Source organism: Bufo bufo, chromosome 6, assembly GCF_905171765.1.
Source record: "Bufo bufo chromosome 6, aBufBuf1.1, whole genome shotgun sequence".
Lineage (NCBI taxonomy): Eukaryota > Metazoa > Chordata > Amphibia > Anura > Bufonidae > Bufo > Bufo bufo.
The window spans coordinates 268,430,658-268,456,496 of record NC_053394.1 but is presented as its reverse complement, the minus strand read 5'-3'; the positions used below and the strand labels follow the sequence as shown (position 1 = coordinate 268,456,496).

At 44.8% G+C, this 25,839-nt stretch overlaps 1 protein-coding gene across 6 annotated transcripts in view; it reads right to left on the bottom strand.

Annotated features, from left to right (window-relative positions):
- Window positions 1-25,839, bottom strand: part of SEC31B (SEC31 homolog B, COPII coat complex component) — a 145,028-nt gene that overhangs the window by 32,250 nt on the left and 86,939 nt on the right. For 4 of the 6 annotated variants that reach the window (XR_005779409.1, XM_040434631.1, XM_040434633.1 and 1 more), the window contains exons 17-20: window positions 21,020-21,165; window positions 20,511-20,684; window positions 18,772-18,930; window positions 17,947-18,145 (exon numbers count right to left, since the gene is read on the bottom strand). Coding sequence is in view for 5 of the 6 variants with exons in the window: in XM_040434631.1 (XP_040290565.1) it covers window positions 17,947-18,145; window positions 18,772-18,930; window positions 20,511-20,684; window positions 21,020-21,165 (678 nt within the window). In the remaining variant the exon portion in view is untranslated. The remainder of the gene's footprint in view (window positions 1-17,946; window positions 18,146-18,771; window positions 18,931-20,510; window positions 20,685-21,019; window positions 21,166-25,839) is intronic. The other 2 variants (XM_040434632.1, XM_040434635.1) reach the window with 2 other exon arrangements.

Here is a 25,839-nt window from a genome sequence, read left to right as displayed (position 1 = left end):
ACATAGAGCTGGAGAGGGTCCAGAGGAGGGCAACTAAAGTAATAACTGGAATGGGGCAACTACAGTACCCTGAAAGATTATCAAAATTAGGGTTATTCACTTTAGAAAAAAGACGACTGAGGGGAGATCTAATAACTACGTATAAATATATCAGGGGTCAGTACAGAGATCTATCCCATCATCTATTTATCCCCAGGACTGTGACTGTGACGAGGGGATATCCTCTGCGTCTGGAGGAAAGAAGGTTTGTACACAAACATAGAAAAGGGTTCTTTACGGTAAGAGCAGTGAGACTATGGAAGTCTCTGCCTGAGGAGGTGGTGATGGCGAGTACAATAAAGGAATTCAAGAGGGGCCTGGATGTGTTTCTGGAGTGTAATAATATTATAGGCTATAGCTACTAGAGAGGGATCGTTGATCCAGGGAGTTATTCTGATTGCCTGATTGGAGTCAGGAAGGAATTTTTTATTCCCCTAAAGTGAGGAAAATTGGCTTCTACCTCACAGGTTTTTTTTTGCCTTCCTCTGGATCAACTTGCAGGATAACAGGCCGAACTGGATGGACAAATGTATTTTTTCGGCCTTATGTACTATGTATGGGAGTTCAGAAAATAGCCACGCTTGGTTATTTCCAGCAGTACCACAGCAGTGAATGAACAGTATGTCGCTCATGCACAGCGTGCTGTCCTTCAGTTCGGGGGCTCTATAACCTAGTGATATGCCATCAATCTCTGACATGGGATTACCCCTTTAACTCATTTTCTGATGAACCGTAGAGGGTTCAGGTGGTGTGTCCATAAAGCGGGAGAATAGTGCATCTGTCCGTTTAGGGATTGATACTTTTAAAATTCGAAAAACTGTTTGTATGGAGGGGATAGAAAATGATCTACTATATAATTCCCAATGTTTGAATGCAAAGGCGGATTCCTGCAGATTTTTGCATTTCTCTAAAGGGGTTTTCCCATGACAATAACTTCCCCTATCCACGGCCTCCATTCAAAATGGGTAACACGGGTCCCAATTCTTATGATTGGTGGAAGCCTGCCAGATCTCTCTACATTCTGGCATTTCCGAAAACATAAAAGTCTCCATCTGGCCCCATTAATGCGCAACAATTTTCTTCTGGCCGATTCTCTGCATATTTGCCGGGTTGCAGCCGGATCTTTGCTGGTCCCCATTACAGTTAATGGGGCCGGACATAGACTTTCATGCAGAGAGATCTGGAAGACTGTTCCCTGCCAGAACAGCCTGCCAGATCGCTTGGCTAGTGTGAAACGAGCCTGACAGTGTTTTTTTGCAGATTATCTTTTATTTCCATAATGACTTATTTACTCAGTACGCCTTTTAATTGCAAATTTTATTTATTCACGCAGTATTTGCTTATAATCAGTTTTCTGCAAAGCTGCATGAAGGTGGATGTGTGTGTATTATTATTTAGTATTTTTATACATGGTATGCTGAGTGCTCTTGAAAAATTTAGATTTTGGCATCTTAGTTTAAGTACATATTTTTAACACATTTGTGGGTGTCAGCCAAATTGCATGGTCTCCATTTGTGTTTTTGAATGCACATGCTTTTGATGACGTATATTCTTGTAATAAATATGAACTTTTCACACCCTTTTATATTATTTTTCTGTGTAAACCTCTGCTTGGATTTAATGCGAGTCTTAGGCACAATGATTATTTGATGCATGCTTTTTTTAAATCATTTTTATTTGTCATATAGTTACTTGAAGGTGGACATGGTTGTCAGCAGCTCGTCAAGACGACTGAAATGATCAGGTTATCTGCTTTCACGGAGTATATACATTTTGGTGGAGAACTTACTTTTTAAACTGTGTAACATCTGTAATCTGTATTTCATAAGTTGTTTTTTTTTTGTTGTTTTTTGAGGTTTTTTAGAGGTTTTTTTTTTTTTTTTAGAGGTCTTCCCAGTTCTGGTGATTTGTGTAAATTTAGGCTTAAAGGGCATCTGTCAGCAGATTTGTACCTATGAAACTGGCTGACCTGTTCCATGTGCACTTAGCAGCTAAAGGCATCAGTGTTAGTCTCATGTTCATGTGAGAAAAATAATGTTTTAATATAGGCAAATTAGCCTCTAGGAGGAACGGGGGCATTGCCATTACACCTAGAGACTCTGCTCTCTCTAGAGCTGCCGCACCCTCTGCACTTTGACTGACTGAGTTTAGGAGGTCAGGGCCAGGTGTGCTCACATTTACACTGCCTGGCCCAGTCAATAAAAGTGCAGAGGGCGCAGCAGTTACAGAGAGAGCTGAGCCTCTAGGTGTAATGGCAACGTCCCCGTTGCTCCTAGAGGCTCGTTTGCATATACTAAAACATAATTTTTCTCAGCAATCTGGGCACATATGAACATGGGACCAACACAGATTGCCACTTCAGCTGCCAAGTGCACATACAACAGGTCAGCCAGTTTCATAGGTACAAATCTGTTGACAGATGTCCTTTAAGTTGTGTGTATAAACTCTTCACAAGTCGATCTTTTATTTTTAGGAAATGTGGGAAGCATAGCTTCTTACTTTGGTTACAGTTTTACCCCACTTTTATGAAAATTGCACTTTGATACAAAATTGTATGAAAGTGCCTGGGTGAATACTGGATGTATACTGAAAAACGAGATTTTTGTGGACTCACCTGTAAAATCTCTTTCTCGCTGAGTTCATTGGGGGACACAGGACCGTGGGTATAGCTGCTGCTACTAGGAGGCGACACTAGGCTAAAAAGTGTTAGCTCCTCCCGCTGGCTATATCCCCTCCAGCCTGGAGAAAGCATATCAGTTTGTGCACAAGCAGTAGAAAGAAAATAAATCAGAAATGAAATAACGTAACAACCAAAAACGGAGGAGCCTACCGGTTAATCAACTGCCGTCACCTGTGGCAAAATTAGAAACAAAAACAACGGGTGGAAGCTGTGTCCTCCAATGAACTCAGCAAGAAAGAGATTTTATAGGCGAGTCCACAAAAATCTAGTTTTCTTGCTCGTATCATTGGGGGACACAGGACCGTGGGACGTCCCAAAGCAGTCCACGGGGAAGGAGAAACCACACTCCCATGGAAGTCACAGCTGCGGGAGTCTAAGACACCGCAGCCCGCAAGACCGTGCGGCCCAGAGCGGCATCTGCCGATTAAAAAGTATGCACCTTGTAGAACTTGGTGAACGTGTGCAAGGAAGACCAGGTTGCTGCTTTATACAACTGTAAAGCAGAAGCCTGGTGAAAACAGGCCCAAGAAGCGCCCACCGCCCTGGTCGAATGAGCCGTAATATGGAGGGGCGGAGCCTTGCCCCGGGAGCGATACGCCTCGGCAATGGCCAATCGGATCCACCTGGGAATCGTTCCTTTGGAGGCTACCAAATCCTTGCGATGACCCTCAGAAACAGTGAGTCGGTACGCTGAAACAACTCTGAAGCAGATAAATAAATCCGCAGGGCATGAAGCACGTCCAGCTGGTGGAGGGCACGTTCCCTAGGATGTGAAGGCCAGGGACAAAATGATGGGAGAACAATGTCCTCGTTGACATGAAAGGCGGAGACTACCTTCAGAAGAAAGGAAGGCACAGGGCGAAGCACCGCCTTATCTTGGTGCAGAATAAAAAAGGACTCCCTACAGGAGAACGCCACACTTCCAAGTCCTGTGATATATCTTGGACAACGTAGGCTTCCTGGCCTTAATAATGGTGCGTATGACTCCATTGGAGAAACCCTTACGCTTAAGAATGGCGGTTTCAAAAGCCAAGCCGTCAAACATAGTGATTCTAAATGCTGGTGGAAGACGGGTCCCTGAGAGAGAAGGTCGTCCCTGAGCAGAAGCGGCCACAGAGCGTCTACTAGAAGAAGAATAAGATTGGTGTACCAGGATCGGCGCGGCCAATCCGGGGCGATGAGAACCGTCTGGATGCCCTCCCGGGGAAGATGTAGATGTACAGGAGGGAAAAGGCGTCCCATGGGGCCACCAGTGCATCTACTGCGCATGCCCGGGGATCTCTTGTCCGCGAGATGAAGGTGGGAAGCTTATAGTTGATTCTGGATGCCATCAGATCCACGTCTGGACAGCCCCAACGGAGACACATGGAGTCGAACACCTCTGGGTGCAGAGAACACTCGCCCGGGTCCACAGTCTTCCGGCTGAGGAAGTCCGCCGTCCAATTCTCCACTCCTGGAATGTAGACTGCCGATAGCGCTGGTACATGTTCCTCCGCCCACTTTAGAATTGTGGCCGACTCCGCCATCACCACCCAACTGCAGGTTCTTGCTACATCCTCTCTGCCTACATGTCTCAGACATCTATGATGACCCGGGGCAAGAGATCTATGAAGGCCCAAGCCAAACTAAGCTTCTTCTTTGATAAAGAGCGAGGACAACATGGCGGTGGCACTCCCTTCTCACCAGTGAGACGCGGCTCTCACTTATCCGCCACAGACGAGCCTGGAGATGGTAAAGGGCCAAGCCCTCGATCCCAGTCACCCACTGAGTACTCCGACCAGAGTCGACAGCTCCCCAACCCCCTCACTGCATAACAGCCCCGGAGGGAGCCCTTGAACTGTAGGCCACACGTCCCGGATGAACGCCTCTCTCACTAACAGCCGCCATACTCAGCAGCTCCTCTAGCAAGAGCCGCAAATGGGTCTCTATCCCCGCTCAGTAGTACCCCGGGGCACGTTGGAGCAACATTGCAGGACTTTCCTACCTCAGATATGCTGGCCTCTGGGTCTATCCTGAAAGATATGCTACTGGCGCTCGGCAGATCCATGCAGGACAATATGGACTCGCTCATATCCCCTCTGCAGGCCTCTGTATCAGATCTGAATTGCAGGGTCTAACATGCAGAAACAAAACTTGGAGAATTTGCATCCTCACATAACCAACTCATCGATGCCCACAATGACCTCACAGATGAAATTGAGGTAATAAAGCACAAGCTCACTGACCTTGAAATGTCGAAACAATGTCAAAATAAGAGGGATCCCTAAGGAAGTCCAACCACAGGAGCTACGGTCCTACCTTAAAGGACTGATGCAAGTCTTGATCCCATCCATCTCTGAATGATACCTCCTTATCGACAGAATACACAGAGTGGCATGTCCTAAGCATCTACCATCTACCACTCCTAGAGACGTCCTAGCCCGGATCCACTTCTTCCAAATAAAAGAGGCATTACTCCAAGCCAGCAGAAACAAAGGTATCCTGCCTTCCCTTTATGAGGAGATCAAGTTGTTTGCAGACTTATCCGCAGCCACCCTGCAGCAAAGGAGGATACCGGCCCCCATAACCGCAGCCCTGCGAGACCACGCTATGCCCTATAGATGGGGCTTCCCCACGAGGATTTGAATACAACACAGTGGGGCTTTACAATCCATCTCCTCCTTGGAAGAAGGCAAGCATCTGTTGCAACAATGGAACATTCCGGTTTCAGAAGCCTTCCAGAACCAAGCATCGGTACCAACCCATCTACGCCAAGAATGGAAAGTGGTCTCCTCCAAGCGCAAGTCCAGGAGCCGAAATAGCCGACTAGCTGTATAAGGGGGCTGAACTGATATACTCGGTCATAAACCGTTAGTTATTTGGTTCCACCCAGACATAAGTGTCAGTTGAAACTATGCTGACAGCGAACTTTAATTTCTATTTAAGAAAGTACCTGTTTTGTTTAATGTTTTTTTTTTTGGTTAATGCATTTATCCTGGTACAGTACATTCTTGTCCAACCTACTTACATCTACAGGGGCTAAATCCTCTTATGCACTAGTTCCCAGTGGAGATGACTATATTTCCTGTGGTTCGTCTCCACTGCTTTGGTTTGGCCCTCTGGACATGCTGAGCACTTCACCATCCTTCCTCTCCAATGGTAAAAAATTGCATCGCTCAATGTTAAGGGACTGAATAGCCCCCATAAAGGAGCATTTATGTGGAGGGAGATCATGAGCCTCCAGTGTGACATGTTCAGGATTCAGGAGTCACACCTCATAATTGCAGATACCAGCTGGATTCACCACCGCTCCTTCCCGGTTATATACCAATCCCACTACCATAAAAAACTGAGAGAAGTTATCTTAGGGATCAGAGACACAGTAGCTTTCCAACTCTCTAAAGTGATTTCGGACCCTAATGGCAGATTCATTATTGTAGTGGGCTCCTTGAATAACGTCATTTATACTTTAGTGCCAGCTTACGCCCCTAATAGACATCAGACTACATTCCTTAACAAACTCTCCAGGAAAGTGGAGCGAGTTAGGCAAGGCCAAACTATATGGTTTGGGGCCTTCAACGGAATTGTAGATCCTCTTCTAGATACCACCTCCACTGTCAACAGAACACCCTGGTTGAGGGAATTCCTTCTATCAAGGGATCTGTATGATATCTGGAGAATCCACCATGATAATGAGAGGGACTTCTTCTTCTCCACAGCACATAACTCCTACTCAAGGATAGACATATTCCTCCTAAATAGATCTTTGATCCATGCTGCAATAGCGTTATCGGTAGAAGTGATCACCTGGTCAGACCATGCAGCTGTTACTTTAACATTGCAGGACATCTACCACTCTAGACATAACTCCTACAACACATATAAAGGAGAAAATCAATTCCGCTCTTCGAAAATATTTTCAAATTTACTTAGGGCTCAGTCTCTAGCTCTTTTTCCCTGTGGAATGGCCACAAAGCCTACATAAGGGAAGTCATCATGAAAATAGGTAGCAAGGCAAAAAAGGAAAGAGAGCGTGAGTTCTCGGAACTCATGTCTAACATCACGCGCCTAGAAGCTCTCAATAAAGCACTTTCCCCCATAAGCACTGCACAGTTAAAATCCCTGCGACTTCAACTTAGAGAACTCTTACTGTATAAATATGAACAGGGTCTTAGAAAGACCAAGACTACATATTAATCCCAGGATAACATAGCAGGTAGGCTATTCGAACATAAGATCAAACAAAAAGCCATAAAATAAAAAAAACAGTCCACTATATATGACCTGGACAGAATTGCCAATAAATTTAAAACTTACTACGCTTCACTATATAATCTAGAGGAAAATAACCCTTCCATTCACCCACAACAGGCAGCTATAGATGTGTATTTGGACTTCCTCCGCCTCCCTAAACTAACCATATCCCAAATGGAATCTCTAAATGCACCATTGACCTGAAACAAGGTCTTATCAACTATCCGGTCCCTACCCCTACACAACGCTCCAGGCCTGGATGGGCTCTCAAAAGCTTATTATAAGACATACAGAGACATCTTGGCCCCACATTTGACCCACACCCTACAGCAGGCTATGCAGGAGGGGAAATTCATGAGAGAAATGCTAGAAGCCACCATTGTCACCATCCCCAAACCGGGCAAAGCCCCTGACGTCCCTCAAAACTTTCGGCCAATTTCCCTGCTGAACTTGGATGTAAAAATATATGCCAAAATCCTTGCCAACCGCCTGGCTGCATTGGTTCCACACCTTGTTTCTCCTGACCAAACAGGCTTTATAAAAGACCGACAGATTTTTGAAAACACCAGAAGGATTGTCAACATATTAGATACTCTGGAGAGACGGAAATCCCCTGCGGTGTTGGGGACATTAGACGCTGAGAAGGCGTTCGACGGCGTGAATTGGTCGTTCGCCTTCTCAGTCCTGCGACACATGGGATTTGAGGGTGTGTGCCTTAATGCAATCTTAGCGTTATACTCTGCCCCTTCCGCTCGAGTGCTCGCCAGCTCCAGTTTATCGGATTCACTCCCCATAACGAATGTAACACGACACCTTTCTCCTATGATATTTGTGCGATCAATCAAGCCGCTAACACAGGCTATTAGAACCTACCCGGATATAACTGGGGTTGTTATAGGTAATCTATAGCTAACCTTCACTCATCCTAAAAAATCTTTGGGTACGGCTATGGAACTTATAAAAGCCTTTGGAGAACTCTCCTTCTATAAGCTTAATGAAACAAAATCCCAAATCCTACCCCTTAATATTTCACCAGTAGAGGAACAGTAGTACCCCAAAGCAAATTTTTCTCTAGACTGCCAGACCCAACAGATAGACTACCTAGTCCTAAAACTCACCTGCTCCAAGAAAGCTTTGTACAAATCCAACTATATACCACTACTAGATACTTTGTATTTTTTCAATATTCTCCTGATTTTAGTTCCCAGATCCTTCTTTATTAAAACAACCCGAATGATCAACACCTACACCTGGACGGGTAAAAATACAAGGGTGCCTGCCTCCCTGCTATATAAACAGAGGGCTTAAGGGGGCATTGGACTACCCAATGTGTTTGATTACTTTTTGGCAACTCAAATACAACAGCTGCAAGACTGGTTGCAGGGAGACCTTAGCAAACAATGGGTGCACATAGAAGTGTCCTCCGTCCCCCAGACATCTCTGAGGTCTCTACTGCTGGTCTCCTTTCTCCCATAACCAATATCCTTACCTTGTGGACGCAGCAATGAGACACTGGAAGAAATTCCACGCTCTAAGGATCAATTCACACATCCGTTTGTGTTTTGCGGATCCACAAAACACAGATACCGGCAATGTGCGTTCCGCATTTTGCGGACCGCACATTGCCGGCACTATAATAGAAAAAAATGCCTAATCTTGTCCGCAATTGCGGAAAAGAATAGGACATGTTCTATTTTTTTGGGGAACGGAATAGCGGACCCGGAAATGAGGATCCGGACAGCGCATAGTATGGCCCCATAGAAATGAATGTGTCCACAATTCCGTTATGCAATTATCTGGAACGGGTGCAGACCCATTAATTCTCTATGGGGTCTGAAGAGATGCGGAGAGCACACTATGTGCTTTCGTCATCCGCATTTCCGCAGCGCGGCCCCGATCTTCTGGTCCGCAGCTTCGCAAGAAAGCAGAGCATGTCCTATTCTTGTCCGCAATTGCGGACAAAAATAGGCATTTCTATGGGGGTGCCGGCCGGTGTGTACTGCGGATCTGCAATGCACTACGGATGTCTGAATGAAGCCTAACCAGTCATAGCCCCACACCTATCCTGGAGTTTATGCCCCTAGATTCCACCTGTCTCCTTGTTCCCAACATAGACTTAGGCACATGGGCAGTCCTGGGTAAAACAAAAACAACACGGGTAGCAACCATGTCTAATCTACACCCTTTTCAGTACCTATGTGATAAATACAACACCCCGACTAAAGATTTTTTGTACCTAAGACTACGTCATCTTGTCCAATCAGAGCTCCGTGTTTCTGTTAACATCAATCTCTCTTTATTGGAATTATGGTCAGTCCCTAGGATGAAAAATCTGCCCCTTAGGCCTATTTACGTCATGATGGGCAACAAGGAGACCTTTATTAAATCCTCACCCTTTCTCTCCTGGGAGTTGGAATTAAACAAATCCTTCTCGAATGCCCAGTGGTCAGCAGCTCTACGACTATCTGCCAGACTTCTTAAATGCACTTCACATTATGAATCTATCATGAAGACCACGCTACTGTGGTACTATACCCCCGCCAGACTATGCCACATGTTCCCAGGAACTTCACACCAATGCTGGAGGCATGTGGAGGCAAGGGCACATTAATGCATATCTTGTGGTCTTGTCCTAAGCTTGATGGACTCTGGAGAGAAGTCTTCTTGATAGCTTCTAACCTGGCTGGTCATTCAATAGCCCCTTCCCTAGCCTTATTATACCTTGACTTTTGGACATCATCCCCAGCAGATGTAGAGGAGTTTTGGCACATTTATTTCTAGCAACGAAACTATCAATCACTTCCAATTGGAAGAGTGAAATTGCTCCTCAAGTCTCTAAAGTAATACACAGACTTAACTCCACGTATACGTATGAGAAAACATTATCATACCAATGCCGATACCCTGCAGGGTCCTTAAAAATATTTGGTCTAAACTTAAATACTGTACTTCTGTCTAAACTACTGCATGCAATATACGCACAAACTGCTACTTTACCAGCGTCGAACAGATATGCTACTGTACCTTTTCCTATGTTTTGTTTTTTTCTTTTTATCCAGTGTATAAATCTATGCCGGTACTGCGATACCACTAATGTATACTGTGATTTCTTTGAAAATACTTTAATAAAAACTATTGTTGAAAAAAAGAAATGCAAGATTCATTATATGTTAAATAGAGACCATGCAGCAAAGCTATAGAATCTTTATGGGAGTCAAATAGAGAAGCGCAGCAACGTTCCCTCACTAATATACTTGTCAACAGCCTCAAAGTCACAGGCCGGGAGAAACTTATTTCCCTATTGCTATTATATCCCCAGCTCCTTCTAAAGAGGAGGCCACAAAGAGCCAACACAGGAGAATTGTATTCGAACAAAACCGCATCAAGGACCTGCAGAAATCTCCCACAGCCACTGGAGTGTTTGGCAACAGTTGGCGGATTAAGCACTTGAGATGTGACCAGTTCCCCACCCACCTGCCACCAGTCTTTCAACGATCTAAATGGATTGCAGACAAAGAGTGACAGACTTCATGCAGGAGTCTAGAATCAAACTGATCTTACCGAGCGTCCACTCCGAGCAAGGAAAAGCAATTATGTGAGCATTAAAGTATAAAAAGGAGCCCAGCTTGCCTGAGCAGAGAAATTTAAAGGATTAAAACCTACATTCTCTTAAATCAGACTTTAATACAACTTTAAAAAATATTCTTTCAGTGTTACATTGCAAATAAAAGATGTGGCACCTGCAAATACAAGTCACGGGCTAATCTTTATTGAGTGCGGCAGAATGCTGCCCATACAGAAGGGATAAATTCCACCTCCACATGTACCCGCCTAATCATCCTGTCGCTCCCTCACAGTGTTCAACACTAAGTTAAGCTGCGGAAAAGTAGAGTAAATGTGAATTAGGACTGGTCGTCTAGTAAAGAGCTGCATTAAGAATTTTGTAAACATCAGAGCGGAAATCTCATTTCTGGCTGGGTGATGTCAGCACAGAGCTTGCTCTTCCGATTACATTTTAGGATGTGCGGTCTTTACAGCAGTCATTGTACAGTAATCTGATGTAATAAAAAATAAATAAATAGCTGTCCTGCTATACCATAGGAATTAAAGAGGTTTTCTGGGACTTTGGCATTCATGGCCTTTCCTTAGGACAAACAACGAAGAGGACATCATTTGTCAGAGTCACAATCTGGTATTGATGGGTCTGTCCTATTGGAAAGGCCATCAATGTTAAAGTCCCACAGAATCCCTTTAAAGGAGTCAGCCCAGCTGGACATTTATGGCATATCGACTGCTGGCTCTGCTATTCTCGCAAGTCTCATAGCATAGAATGAAGAAAGTCATGCATGCATGGCATCCTCTCAAATCACAGCAGGGGCCTGTTCTTAAGATAGGAGCAGGTCTCATTGGTGGGCATTTAAGTCATATCCTATCAACATTAGTAAGTGCCTTTCTCTACATTATCGGTGAGGTGGTCCAACACCCCACACCCCCACCGATCAGCTGTTCCCTGCAGCCTCTGGTGCCAGATCTAGCAGTTTCATTGGTGCACGATGCACAGCTCGGTAATGTAAGCTTAGCTCCCATTCTCTTAGCTGCAGTATCCCGGCACGGCCACTATTCTTTGAACAGAGCTGTTCCATTCAAGTTGCACCTGTAAAGCTATCACATCAACAGGACAGATTCCCACCCTCTTCAAGAAAACAAAAGTTTTCGTGCAATGACTACATGCAGATTTCATGAAAACTTTCAAGACTAAACTAAGAAAAAAAAAAAAAAAGTATAAAAAAAAGTTTCCCAAAAAATATACAATGAATGAGCTGTAAACCTTTAAATCTGTAACAGCCCTGAATGCATCAGTATTACACGTTTTTTTGTACAATTCTGCATCAAAACATAATTTCACTTTTATCTTTGAACTCACCCTAAAGCCACATTCAGACATGCTGCAATTTTAGTGTGGACAATACATGTGGATGAGGTTTTGTAAATTAAGTACAGAGAAACAAGCAAAATGAGAAATACGCAACATGCTCATTACCTTGCTGAAATATCACAGAACTGAATTGGGGATTCAATGTATAGGGATGAAATCTGCAGCAAAATCAGACTTGCAGCAAGCTTCGCAGCAGAAAAATCCCACTATGTGTGGCCTTATCTGAAGAGTGTTAGCTTCATGCAAATTAGTCACATGTACAGTAAGTCAAAATAGGTCAGTCCCTTGACAGTGGAGTTAAATTGGATTTCTGTACTTACAGTAAAATCCGTTTCTCGTTCAATGCATTGGGGGGACATAGCACCATGGGTATATGCCCAGCTACCACTAGGAGGCACTAGATATCAAAAAAGGTTGGCTCCGCCCAGGTGGGCTAAAGCCTCTCCACAGCACTAGGCTATTCCGCTTGTACCAATAGCAGTAGGAGAGAAACAAAAGCGAAGAACCAACAGGTCCTGGACCGGGAAAGGAAAAGAGAACAGCAACCCGGTGACAGGGATAGTAAGTAAAACAGAGGGTGGGATCTGTGTCCCCCAATGCATTGAACGAGAAACGGATTTTACAGCAAGTACAAAAAAACAGGTGCAGAGGAACCATGTGACCCAACAGGACCAGGAGAGACCCTAGCATGAAATAGTTCCAAAGAAGAAAAAAAAGAAACAAAGCCAGCAAGAAGGAACAAAGGGAAACACCCAGCTCCACCCAAGGTGGGAAAAAAAATAAAGCGCTAGAGGATAAGGGACAGGACCAGATGCCCTGCGCGAGAATCAAGAGTTGACCAAGAGTGCACTAGAGAGCCAGAGAAAGGATCTAGAAGAACCAGGGCTCACCCTGAGGAAACAGGAGAGTAGCACAGCAACGTCTGTTGGTAACGACCTAGCGCTCTGCATATGAAAGGACTTAAGTTGGAAACAATAACCTAGCGCTCTGCATACTGTAGATAAGGAAGCTCAAGGAGGAGAATCCCTAAGAGGACAGACCCAACAAGATAAAATAGACTATGAGGGTGCCTGGCAGGAGATAAAATGCCTGGAAAAAGGACAGAAGCAGTCCTCAACCAAAGACTAAAACTTTAAGTTGTCTCAGACCAAAACACAGCCTGTCCGTGGCCAACCACATGTAAAGGCCAGGGCAGAGAGGAAACAACGAAGCACTGGAGGCTAAACGCTTGAGAGAAATCATAACAAAGACTCACAAGGGAAGGGAGCGAGCCTCCTTTCACAGCAAGAAAGGGGGGAAAGAGCAACACCCTATGAGAAGGTGGAAACCTCTTCCTGCCAGAGAAAACAGCCAACCCCCGGAGGAGGGGAGTCTTAGGTAATGGTCAGGAGAAGGGAACGTAAAGACCTGCTTCCCATACAGAGGAGGCAAGGAACAAGCCTCTGAAAGACATAATATCGCTGTGAAATGTAAGACCAGAGAAATCCCTGGCCACATAAAGTCACAGGGAAAAAAGGAAACAGTCGCAGGCCCTGGGAATACAAGTGGAGACCCACTGGTCTGAGAGATATTGGAGTAGAAGGAGAAGACTCCAAACAGCCTAAGGAGGAACAGTTCTCCAAACGAGGGAAAGGGAAGAGAGGTTAGAATCTCAAGAAGGCAACAACCTATGAGTATCCAGGAGGGAAAAAGGACCAAACTGGGCCCAAAGAAGCAGCGGTCATACAGAGCCTGTGCAGTCAAAATGTCATGGGTAGCTTCCCCAGAAGGGAGCGGCCAGCTAGATGGTCTAAGAAAGAGTGGGGTCAGGGACTCCAAGCAGGATTACCCGGACAGGGGCTCAAGAAGGGTCCAAAGAACCGGACGTCCTAAGGACAACAATAGCCAGAAAACCAAGGAAATAACATCGGCCATGGGTGACCAACCATCCCAAGTGTAGTGACCAGCCAACTGTATAACACTGTCCCAGAAGGAGTAAGTACAGCAGCCTGGACTTGGTAAAAGAATCGCCAAACATCCATATGTCAGAAAGGATGCAGAAGTCGTCAGGGGAAGTCGGGAGAGACTACACTGACATGTAGAAACCAGCTACCAGCAGAGCACAATGAAACCCCCAGGGAAGGAAAAAGGAACTGACAGGTGCAGACAACGGCCAGGTCAAGGGAACGGCCCTTCTGTCATGTAGCATAAATAATTAGAAAACATAAGGGAGTACCAAGAACACCTGGACCATGGAAGACGTACGGGACCATGTCCAAAACCTGAGCAAGCCGCGGAAAAGTCCACCCACCGGCAGGTGTGTGGCACTCACTAGTCCTGTCACAGCCATATCAGAGAGAACGTCCAGCGAAGACGCATGACCCAAAACTGCAGTAGCGACTAGTGCTCACAACGCTGGGTACTCTTGCAGGATAGAACATTCAGTGGTGATCCCTGTACTCTGCCAGGACTGTGCCATGTAACTCTGTAAAAAGAAAGCAGAGGAGCAGTAATAACAACGCGAGTACTCCATCATGAAATCGGGTAACGCAGCTGTGCAGCATGCAGTAGTACTTTACAGGGTTGACAAAGAACAATCCTAGCATGCCAGCCAACAACCTGCCCATGGGGGGAGAGCAGCTGTCTGGTGCATAACAGGACTGGGAAGTCTTGTTAAATAGTGCGTCAGGCATTGAAGTAAAAATCATTCCTAGTACAGAGGCAGAGAGAAGACATAGAGGGCCTGGTTCAGGAGGAACTGCACCTGGTGTCAGATCTCAACAGGCCAGCAATCTACTGAAACTAACAAAGCAACTCTACTCCGCCCAGGAAGTGGGGAGACATATGGATCCCAGGTAGGCCATGTATGCTAGAAGCAGAAAAGAGTGATGAATACAGCATCAGGAGATGGAAACATCACTCCACGTGAATGCAGGGGGGGGGGGGGGGGGGGGGGGGGGGGGTGGCACATGATTGCCTATCACAAATCAGAGCGAGGGAAGGGAGAAAAACGCCTAGTAATGCAGGAGCCGTATGGGCCGCAGATTGTACCAATAGGGCATAGTTCCTGGAGATACTGCAAATACTCCGCCTATAATAAAAGTAATGTGGCTGCATGGAGCTCATTATAATGAGAGTGGAACATAGCTACAGCATTTGGAAATGCCACAGTATATGGAGGCTGTACAGGTACTCTACCTAATAAGGGAGAAATACGGCTGTGTAGTACAGACTTAAAACCAGACAGGTGTAAAGGGTACAGCATCTGGAGATAGCACAGGAACTCAACGTCAGAGGGGAGCGATGCCTGCGTGGTGCGCACTAGAACCAGAGAAGTGCAATAGCTACCGCATTAGAAGAGGGCCTCTATACCTCGCCTGGTAAGGGAGAAATAGGGCTTGCATGGTGCATAATAGAACCAGAGAGGTGTAACGGCTACAGCAAATCTGGAGATGGTACAGGTACTCTACCTCTAAAGGGAGCAATGTGGCAGCTTGGTGCACACTAGCACCAGGCATAAGAAATGGCTACAGCCCCTGGAGATGGAGCACCATAGAACCAGACAGGTGTAATAACTACTACAGCATCTGGAGATGGAGCATCAGAGAACCAGACAGGTGTAATGACTACAGTGTATGAAGATGGTACAGGTACTCTACCTATGAAGGGAGCAATGTGGCTGCTTGGTGCACATTAGAACAAGTGTAATGGCTACAGCCCCTGGAGATGGAGCACAATAGAACCAGACAGGTGTTATGACTACAGCATCTGGAGATGGTACAGGTACTCTACCTATGAAGGGAGTAATGTGGCTGCTTGGTGCACATTAGAACAAGTGTAATGGCTACAGCCCCTGGAGATGGAGCACCATAGAACCAGACAGGTGTTTTGACTACAGCATCTGGAGATGGTACAGGTACTCTACCTATGAAGGGAGTAATGTAGCTGCTCGGATACTGCTGCATAGTGTACTGTAATGGCTACAGGCACTCACTCTGGTGAACCAGGGCTCCCTCTGTATATATGGTCGCACGGTAGCACCAGAATGGCTGTTTTGGCTACAGCACCTGGCGGGAACACTCTCCGACTAGGAGGGTGTGTAGAATATAGCCCCTGGTATAGAGAAATAGCTGCAGTGCTGGGTACAGCATTTGGCAATGGTACAAGTACCCCCCTGTTAAGGGGAAGGCGTACGTACCTGAGACACCACGTACGTGTGCCGGCATGTTAACCATGTGGCGGGCTGACTTACCTTGTGCAGCCAGGGGAGCGCCATCCGAAAGTCCACTAGAGGGGATACCAACCACGGAGAGGAGAGGTTCCTCAGTGGACAATTGTCTTTAACCACCCAGAGAGAATCTGTATGGTGGAAGACCGCCTGATGCTCTGTTACCGAGAGAGAATCGGAGCAGAGGTGTCCCCCGAGGCAGCGGATGGAATGGCAGTTCCGCTAATCAGTTGTTTGAGGAGGCCACATCACTCCAGTAACTACTGCGTCCTCCTTATATAATACCAGGCACAGAGCCATACATTGTATAGCAGCTGTTCTTGGTATTGCAGGCCAGGCTCATTCACTTGAAATGGTACTGAATTGCAGATAGGCCATGTGACTAGTGTATGGCCTAGGAAAAGGGCACAGCGCTCACCAGATCACCACAGCCTCTTCAAACAGCTGTTGAGGGTGCCAGGTTTCAGATATTGATGACCTATCCTGAGGATACGGCATCAACAATCTACTCCTGGAAAACACTGCTTTAAAAGGAACCTGTCACCGGAATTTTGTGTATAGAGCTGAGGACATGGGTTGCTAGATCGCCGCTAGCACATCCGCAATACCCAGTCCCCATAGCTCTGTGTGCTTTTATTGATTAAAAAAAACGATTTTATACATATGCAAATTAACCTGAGATGTGTCCTGCCCCTGAGATGAGTCCAGCGTGAAGGAGCCCAGCACCGCCCCGCATCCTCAGGATCTCCTCCTTGCTCCCCGACGTCAGAAAGCTAGAGCGCCGTAATCTCGGGGATGCGTGAGCTAGCACATGTGCAGTGTCCTCATAGTGTTCCTACCCTGTGCTGGCATCAGCCTAAGGGAACGAACTGCGTGCGAGCTAGCTCGCGCATCGCGAGATTACAGCGCTCTAGATTTCTGGCATCGGGGAGCAAGGAGGAGATTCTGAGGATGCGGGGCGGTGCTGGGCTCCTTCACGCTCTAGTCTAGTCAAGACATGTTATAAAATAAACCTATGCTTATGGCCGTCCTCCACAACAGATAGATTGTTATGATTAAAAGCTCCACCTAGGTTGGTCACACACAGCAATTATGGTGCAATTATTATTTCATAAGTAAGTACCCCTGCAGCAGAAGCTCTGCTCTCTTGAAAGTATTCTGCGCAGGTAAATGTATAACTATTTCAGTGGGCTCTTAAATCCTTATACACAGTACCACTGTGAAGCCAGGATGTTGTCATCATTGTCTGCCACGTTACAGAACGGACTGTCTACTAACCTACTAGCTCAATTTACACTTCTCCAAGAAAGAGAAAGAAAATATAGTGAGATAGCCTATATGCCTGAATTCAAGCTGATGCTGCAGTGATCACAGGAATTCATTAGCCAGCAAGTTCTTGTTTTTCTCTTTTTGGATAATATTATATTATATTAGCTCCATCTCCCTCACTATCTCTCAAAATGTAAGAAGTAATTCAAGATACTACTACTCTGCCCTTTAGTGAATTAAAAAAGTGTGCAGCCAGAAAGTGAATGAGAACTTATATTTTAATTTTAGATTAAAAACTTGAATTTACACAACCTCTTAAAAAGGTTTTTGAGGGTACCATCACTCCTTGCTGTTTAATGGCCATATAGTTCGCTAAAGAAAAGAGTTCCCACTTGGTTCATTAGCAATCTGAAGAGACCTGGAGCTCTGGGCAGTATCAAGTCTGTGGCTCTGCTGCGTGGTGGCCAATATGTGTGACAGCATCATGTCAATGACAGATCAACGGAGGTATAATGTAATTGGAACGATATTAAGTAATGGATGCTTAACAATACCAGAATGCATACATGCTGCTGCACTCACCTGGCACAGCTGACTGGGGCTGTGATCCTGGGTAAGGCTGCCAGCCACCATATTGATAATAGTTATTAGAAGACGGGCCAGAGGAAGCCTGGTATGGGATGGATGGACGGGGCGGCACTGTAGCAGGCATTGGCTGAGGTATGAATTGTGAAGGCACTGGAGGCGGAGGTACAGTGCTAACTGGAGACTGGGATAAAGCCTACAAATTTTAAAAATGAAATTAGTCAATGCTATTCAGTAAAAACATCTCAAAATAAACTAAAGGGACTAACACAGGGGGTACGTTAAAACATTTTTAAGCAAATAAAGGTTATTCTTGTTATAAGACGCAGACTGATAACTGTACTGTAAGCCGAACACTGATATGATCACGTCTGATCCTACTGAATGATAGCAAGTAGAGATCTGGAAAACCGTGTGGAACATTAGACAACGATTAAGCTTTATTTCATAAAGCTTTAATGCCCCTTTAAGCGGTGATATGATCTCTAATAATATAAGACTTCTATGTAATAAAAGGTTTGGAGTTTCATTTGCATAAGGCTGCCAGTAGATCTGCACAGGAAGGTGGGAATGACAAACGTCTGACCACTGTACTACTGATCTGTGCATGCATTGAGAGACAGAAAACTACTTGGGATGAAAATGTAGAATATATAAACCTTATAAACGAGGAGAATAAGACAAGTGCAGGATGATGTGGCACAGTGCTGCCACCTACTGCTGGAAACTCAGCAGGACAATTCTGCTATGATGCTATATTTCAACTGTGGTTTTAATAATTGAACTTGCAGAGTGTGGATTTAGCTTGGATCAAACACAAACCTGTTTGCTTACTTCTTTATACAAGAAGCCTTCTGACGCTCTGCTTACTTTGCCTGCAGGCGATGGGTAGCTACTGGATGTCTTTGAAGAATATTGCTGCCCATTTGCAGCCCGTCCCTGAGCATGCAAAAGGCGATCACGTAGTTCACGTACTGAACTCTAAAACAATAAAGAACAAATTGTGAAGTGTTAGAGTAAGGTCTTATGCGCATGACTGTATTTTTCATCCATGTGCTATCTGCATTTTTTTTGGACAGCACAATGACCCATTCATTTCTGAGGCCATGCACACATCAGTGTTTTTTTTGCAGATCTGGGAGTTGGACCCCCCTGCCGATCTTATAAATGGATGACCTATCCTGGGGATAACCCCTTAAAGCCACCTTGGGAGCCATTTCAAAAAATATATAGTTTAGAAAGGACATGGTTTTTCACACCATTGTAAGGACGGCAACACTAGACATTGGTCAAGCAAACACTCTTTCAGCCGGCAGCTACCACTTCTGAATCACCTATGAACATGCCAACTTTTTGACCGAGTGTGCATGCATCCTGACTCCTGAACGAGGGACAGAGCCACTGCCAGCAGTGACTTATCTCCCTGAAGATAAAGGATCAAGCATTTGAAACCTGCCCGATCTTTATTGGCCCTGACAGGAGGGAGGTCCCCATACGCATTAGATAATTGCGGGGTTCGGCCAACATTTATCTGACGTGTACAGCCAGCTGCAGCTGTCTGCAGATGAGGTGCTGGCTTATTTAATATCCAAGTCATGTCTCAAGGCTTATTTTAAGAGCTGAACATTGACTTATAGGATAGCTGCCTTACATCTGGTGGCATTAGAGGCAGAGCTTGTTAAGAGCTCATTTGCATCCGTTCCCTCCCAGAATTCTAGAGGAGCATGTATGGCCTATAAGTCTCCTCACACTGATTAAGGTGCTCTCTCCCTAAGGAGAGTTAGTTTTCCCCTCAGCCAGCTTCAGTAATGGCACATTGCTAGGTTATGACTACAAATAATGATCGTGGAGGCCTGGCTGCCGGAATCCCCAGCATTCCTTAGAATGACATGGCAAGAGTGATAGCTAAGCAAAGTTCCCAACAGAGTACTGCAACACATCCCATCCACCGGAAATCACACCTCCACCACATCCAACATACAGGCCTCCTAGCATAACCATTATAGAGTGATACCATAGTGCAGACAATTGTAGACAGCTACACTTTTTTTTTTAAATACAGTTGAAGACAGTTTTATGGAAATATACCTGCCAAATGTTTGCCCAAAGTACATAAAATATATATTGGCAGGACCTTTTTTTTATATACACAGTGAACATACTGTGATTATAGCCTTGGACTAACGGAAGTTGTGTATTTAGGGGAAAAAATGAGAATATGTGCATCTGTATTACAAGTTGTATGAATCTGTAAATAGGGCACCCCAATGACTTCTACTAGGCATGGTTTTTCTGTACGCCACTGATTAAAAAAGCTTGCGCCATTACCTGTTATCTTACATAAAGTACAAGGATGAAGATGCTCTGATGATATAACCACATTAAGGCATGCAAGCAGGAAAAAGCAGCTGCGTCCCATTATAGTCAATGAAGATCTGGCAGTGTCTGGCTATGCCAGATATGGTGAACTTGACAGTTCGTTCCTTTGCCAGAACAGACCATTGGGATTCACAATGTATATGTGAACCTAGTCTTTATGTTCCACTTATAAACTAACATACCTCCTCAGAGTCACTGGGTAAGTAGCTCATGGCAGCAGTTAGGTTCCCCTGAGATGCCAAGAGACTGGCATATTGTGCTACCTTCTCTGCTAACACAGGCCCTTGCGGTGGCAGTGCAGACCCTCGGAGTAACTCAATGGATTTTCTTAGTACCATAGCCTTCTCCACTAGGTCCTAAAAAGACAAGAAACTATTTCAGAATATATGAAAGCAGCTCTATCATTAAAACAGGAAGGAAAAATACTTCCTGTGCTGAAATGCTATGGTTTCTACAGATCATACAGAATAACTGTGGAAAAGTGTTTCCTAAAACCTGGAGGGGTCCTCTAGGACTTAAAATAGACAATGAATATTAAATCAGTGAGGATCACTTGACTGGGAGCAGCCACCAAAAGGTCCTTCAAACAGCTGATCAGTGGGATGCCGGGAGCTGGACCTCCAAAAATATCATATAGATGACCTATCCTAAGATGGAAACTGTGCTCCCTCACTGAAGCCAGTTCTCTTACCTGCAGTGCAAGAGGTGTTGAGGTTTCATGGCTTTGGACCCAGCACTCTGTCAGCCGGTCGACATTACCCGAGGATATGTAGCACAAGCAAGCTTGAGAAGACAACTTTCCTTCTCCTTCTGACTCCAAGCGGTTTCCAAGAGCATCTATAGGAAGCAGATTGATATGATTCATGGATTCATCAAGTTCCAATGAACCAACCAGTCAAAACTTAATTTACAGTTTCATTGTAACTACACAGGGGATGCTTTAAAGGGGTTTTTCACATCTCAACATTTGTGGCATATGATTTAGATAGGTCATAAATGTCAGGTGCGAGTCCCACCTCTGAAACGCACTCCTATTCTCCAGAGAGCAGCCCACCAGTCACAGTTATGGGAGTTCTGGAAATAGCTGAGTGGCAGTGAACGGAGATGTGGCTAGGCTCAGGGCCGTCTTTACCGCAGGGCAAAAGGGGCAGCTGCCCCGGGCCCAGTTGCTCCTGGGGGGCCCAAGCAGCATTTTACTTGGATTTTACTTGGGCCCCCTATATTTTGTTGCCGCCGCCGGCCATCTAACAGCACAAAGTCACGGTCCGGACTATAGAAATAGACTGAGTGAGGAGGGGGCGTGGGGGGGGGGGGGGGCCCGCGGCCGCTCTGCTGCCTGGCCTCCTGTCTCTTTAACAGAGCAGACCAGTGGCTGCTGGAGAGTGACGCAGCTGAGCTGCCGCACAGGCAGAGAGAGAGGAAGGAGGCGGAGCCCGAGCCAGCAGCCCCAACACACAGCCTGAGCCAGCCAAGCAACTGACAGAACTTACAGGTATTTGGTAACCCTGGGGGGTGGGGCGTCCCTGTGTGTGTGTGTGTCTGTCCCTTTGTGTGTGTGTGTGTGTGTGTGTGTGTCTGTCCCTTTGTGTGTGTGTGTGTCTGTCCCTTTGTGTGTGTGTGTGTCTGTCCCTTTGTGTGTGTGTGTGTCTGTCCCTTTGTGTGTGTGTGTGTCTGTCCCTTTGTGTGTGTGTGTGTCCGTCCCTTTGTGTGTGTGTGTGTGTGTCTCTGTCCCTTTGTGTGTGTGTGTGTGTGTCTCTGTCCCTTTGTGTGTGTGTGTGTGTGTGTGTGTCTGTCCCTTTGTGTGTGTGTGTGTCCGTCCCTGTGTGTGTTTTCCCGTCCCTGTGTGTGTGTCCCCGTCCCTGTGTGTATCACCATGCCCACAGTGTTCCTATGTCTTGACGCAGCTGCTTCAGAACGTTCTGTGCGGGGCAAGAGGAAGAAGATGGAAGAGGAGGCAGCGCCAGCATGGAGTCCGTGCGATAGACACAGGGAGGCACACTAAGGACGAAGGTAACACTTCCACATGATCTACACTAGTGTTATCTGTGGTTTTACATAGGACTGCAGGTAACACTACTACATTATTTAGCACTAGTGTTATCTGTGGTTTTACATAGGACTGCAGGTAACACTACCACAAGGTTAGCTCACACAGGGCGCCTGAACACCTAAGGCCGGCCCTGGCTGCGCACCCCAGCGCCAAGGGATGACGTCACTGATGTAATATGCCTCTTATATGTGGAGAGCGGTGATGTCACTGATGTAATATATTACTTATAAGTGATCTATTACATCAGTGACATCACCACTCTCCACACATAAGTAATATATTACATCAGTGACATCACTGCTGTCCACATATACCGGTAAGTAATATATTACATCAGTGACATCACCGCCCATCACATATATGTGGACAGCGGTGATGTCACTGATGTAAAATATCACTTATATGTGGAGAGCGGTGATGTCACTGATGTAAAATATCACTTATATGTGGACAGCGGTGATGTCACTGATGTAATATAACATTATATGTGGAGAGTGTTCATGTCACTGATGCAATACAGCGCTCCAGATGGCGACCAAAATGGTCGCCAATGCGCCTTAAAATTTGCAGATGGCGACAAGACTTGTCATAGGCTACAGGCCTGAGATCTATTTGGTAGTGAAATCCCAGCGCAGGCAGGCGTGATGATGTCAACACGCCCGCCTGTGCCAGGACGCGGTGAGGTGTGCGTGTCTGCGTTGCACCATCCCTCGCCGTACCAGCAGCTAGTGAGCGCCAGTGAAAGGAAACAGGTGAGTATAAGATTTTCACTTTTTTTTAAGGTGTGGGAAGGCGGGATCCATGGGGCCCAAGTAAATTCTTGCCCAGGGTCCAATCAATATTAAAGACGGCCCTGGCTAGGCTTCCACAGCTTGCTATCCATTCAATGCCATGGGACTTACCAAAACTAGCCAAGCGCACTCACTCAGCAATTTTCAGGAGTCTCATAGCAGTGAATAGAGAGGATACTGCACATGTGCGGTGTGTTTTCCTTCACTTCAGGGGCCTCGTTCTGAAGACAGGAGGGTCCCAAAGGTGGGACGTGCACCTATCTGACATTTGTGGCATATCCGAGCGATATGCCACAAATGTTGAGATGGTAGAACACCTTTAAATCGGATGTAAAGACAGCGGCAGGTTCTTACAACTGAACTGAGTGTACGCTATAGTCAGTCTATGAAACTCATCAGCAAGATAATCAGTTCTGTCCTGTCTGATGTGATATGAATCACCTTCAGCTCTGGCTGATCAAACGAGGAGCATCATCTAGACCGGTTACACTGTGACAAACTGATCCCCTACCTACTCCTGTCAATAAGAATGCTTCAATTCACCAACACAAGCAAAAATCTTGATATCGGTGGGCAACTGAAACATAGCTATATCAGAAAGTTGTGTTATGTTTTAAGCCCGGATTCTGGCGCATTGTTTTTATTTCACTATAGACATGAATGTAACATCTAGCTAAACACAAAACACTGTTAAAAACACCAGACACCACGTGTTTTAGCCGCTTTTTAAAAAATTTGGTCAACTATGGGGCGTGGCTTACTGGGAAAGGGGGTGTGGCTTGAATTGCAGCAACATGCACCAAAAAGCGCACTATTACTTTGACACAAAATTCTAACATAAGGTAATTCAACTAATGTGTAGTATAATGATAGGCTAGACAGTCTAAAAATGTGCTAGATTTATTACAGTTGCCGATACTGGATAATAAACCTGGTGCAACTTTAAAATTTTTTAAAATTGTTTAGTTTATGTTACCTGGAATCATTATTTTTATTGTGGTTATTACAGTAACTACATTACTACCTTTACATGGCTGCTTGTCTGTAGGTGATTTGCAAAATAGCTATCTGACTCGTTGGATTCGTTGTAAAATGGCTGGTTGTCTTTAGGTGATGCTGCCATGTTGTTAATAAAGTTTAGGGAAAAAAATAAATAATAACAACATGCTCAGATCTGTTTCTATACAGACACTGACAGACATGATGAGATACCGCTGCTGGTAGTAATACTGTATATACTGTACATGTTCTGCTCCTCAGTATACTACTATTCTCCTGTTAGATACCTGGGCAGTTAACTGAATGACAGGACACATGACGGCTCACATGACTGATGCCATGTTTACTCCTATCCAGCTCTCCTATGGATGCATTTTACAGAACTAAAATGGGCCGTTTCTTTCTTTAGGGAGAGGCTACGGTATGGATACTATAAAAGGTCTGCAAGCAAAATTTTAAATAGATGAATATTAGAACATCGTTGTATTTGCCCCATGGAGAGATACTATCAGCACACCCCACTTTTGAATGGATCTCACTTTAATGGGGACACTAAAAGAGCTTAGATGGATTTGTGAAGACATTTTAGAAGCCGTCCTCCTCAAGACCACGGGCCCCCCAGGACTCCATGGAAGATATATTAAATGGACTTTAATATCATGTCTATGCAAATATTTTTGATATTGATCCATTTATTCATTTATTCTCTCACCCCTAAACATGTTGTGTCTCCCCGATGTAGACCTATAGGTTAACATAGTAGTTGATCCTCTTTTTGGATCTCTATTGTGTATGCAATGGCATCATATTTATTTTAAATATAATTATGTCTATTCAGGATTGGGTATTAGTGATATAATCATGTTCTGAGTACATCCAAATATGCTTGCGTTTTATCTTGACAATAATGGCTACTTTGGCGATAAATATTATAATAATGTTTATAGTCATTTTGTGGGAATTGATCATGATTCAGAAGATTCCTAATTATGATTGAGTACATTTGATTTAATAATAATCACCATTTCTCCTCCCCCACTTTTATGGATCACCTAATATAACTGTATGAAGGTTTATATGCACTAAATTATCTATTTATGAATTTGTTGTGATTTTGGGGCAATAGTTTCATTTTTGATAAATTAATTGGTCTATATGAATTCTGTATTATTTTTTATTTATTGATATAATAGTATTTTTTTATTTTTATTTATGCAGGCACTTGCACTTTATTATCAATATATTTATGGATTATCGGTTTATTAGAGATATAAAAAGGAAGGGAGGTTCATATATATGCTCTTATATATCTATTCTTACAATCATGTTCATTATTGATTTTTCTATATAATCATGTGTTTTGTGATGAATTGATCCGTTTTGACTATAGGGCACCTTGATTTGCTGTGAAGCAGTTGTTTTGTACTCAATATCCGACTTAATTGAATTTTCCCTCTACCCCTCTTGACTGTACATATGGTAATATGCAGGCATTTATATTTATCTACACTTCCTGTTGATGTAACGCACATCAGGATATATTTCCTGTCGTTAGTACGCACACCAGGACATACATTGCACTCTCCACACATGCGCGGATGGCGCCCACCAGGTCCAGGATTCATTTCCTGGCTATGGAACGCATCGCATGGATTCTTCAGTTTGAGCGAC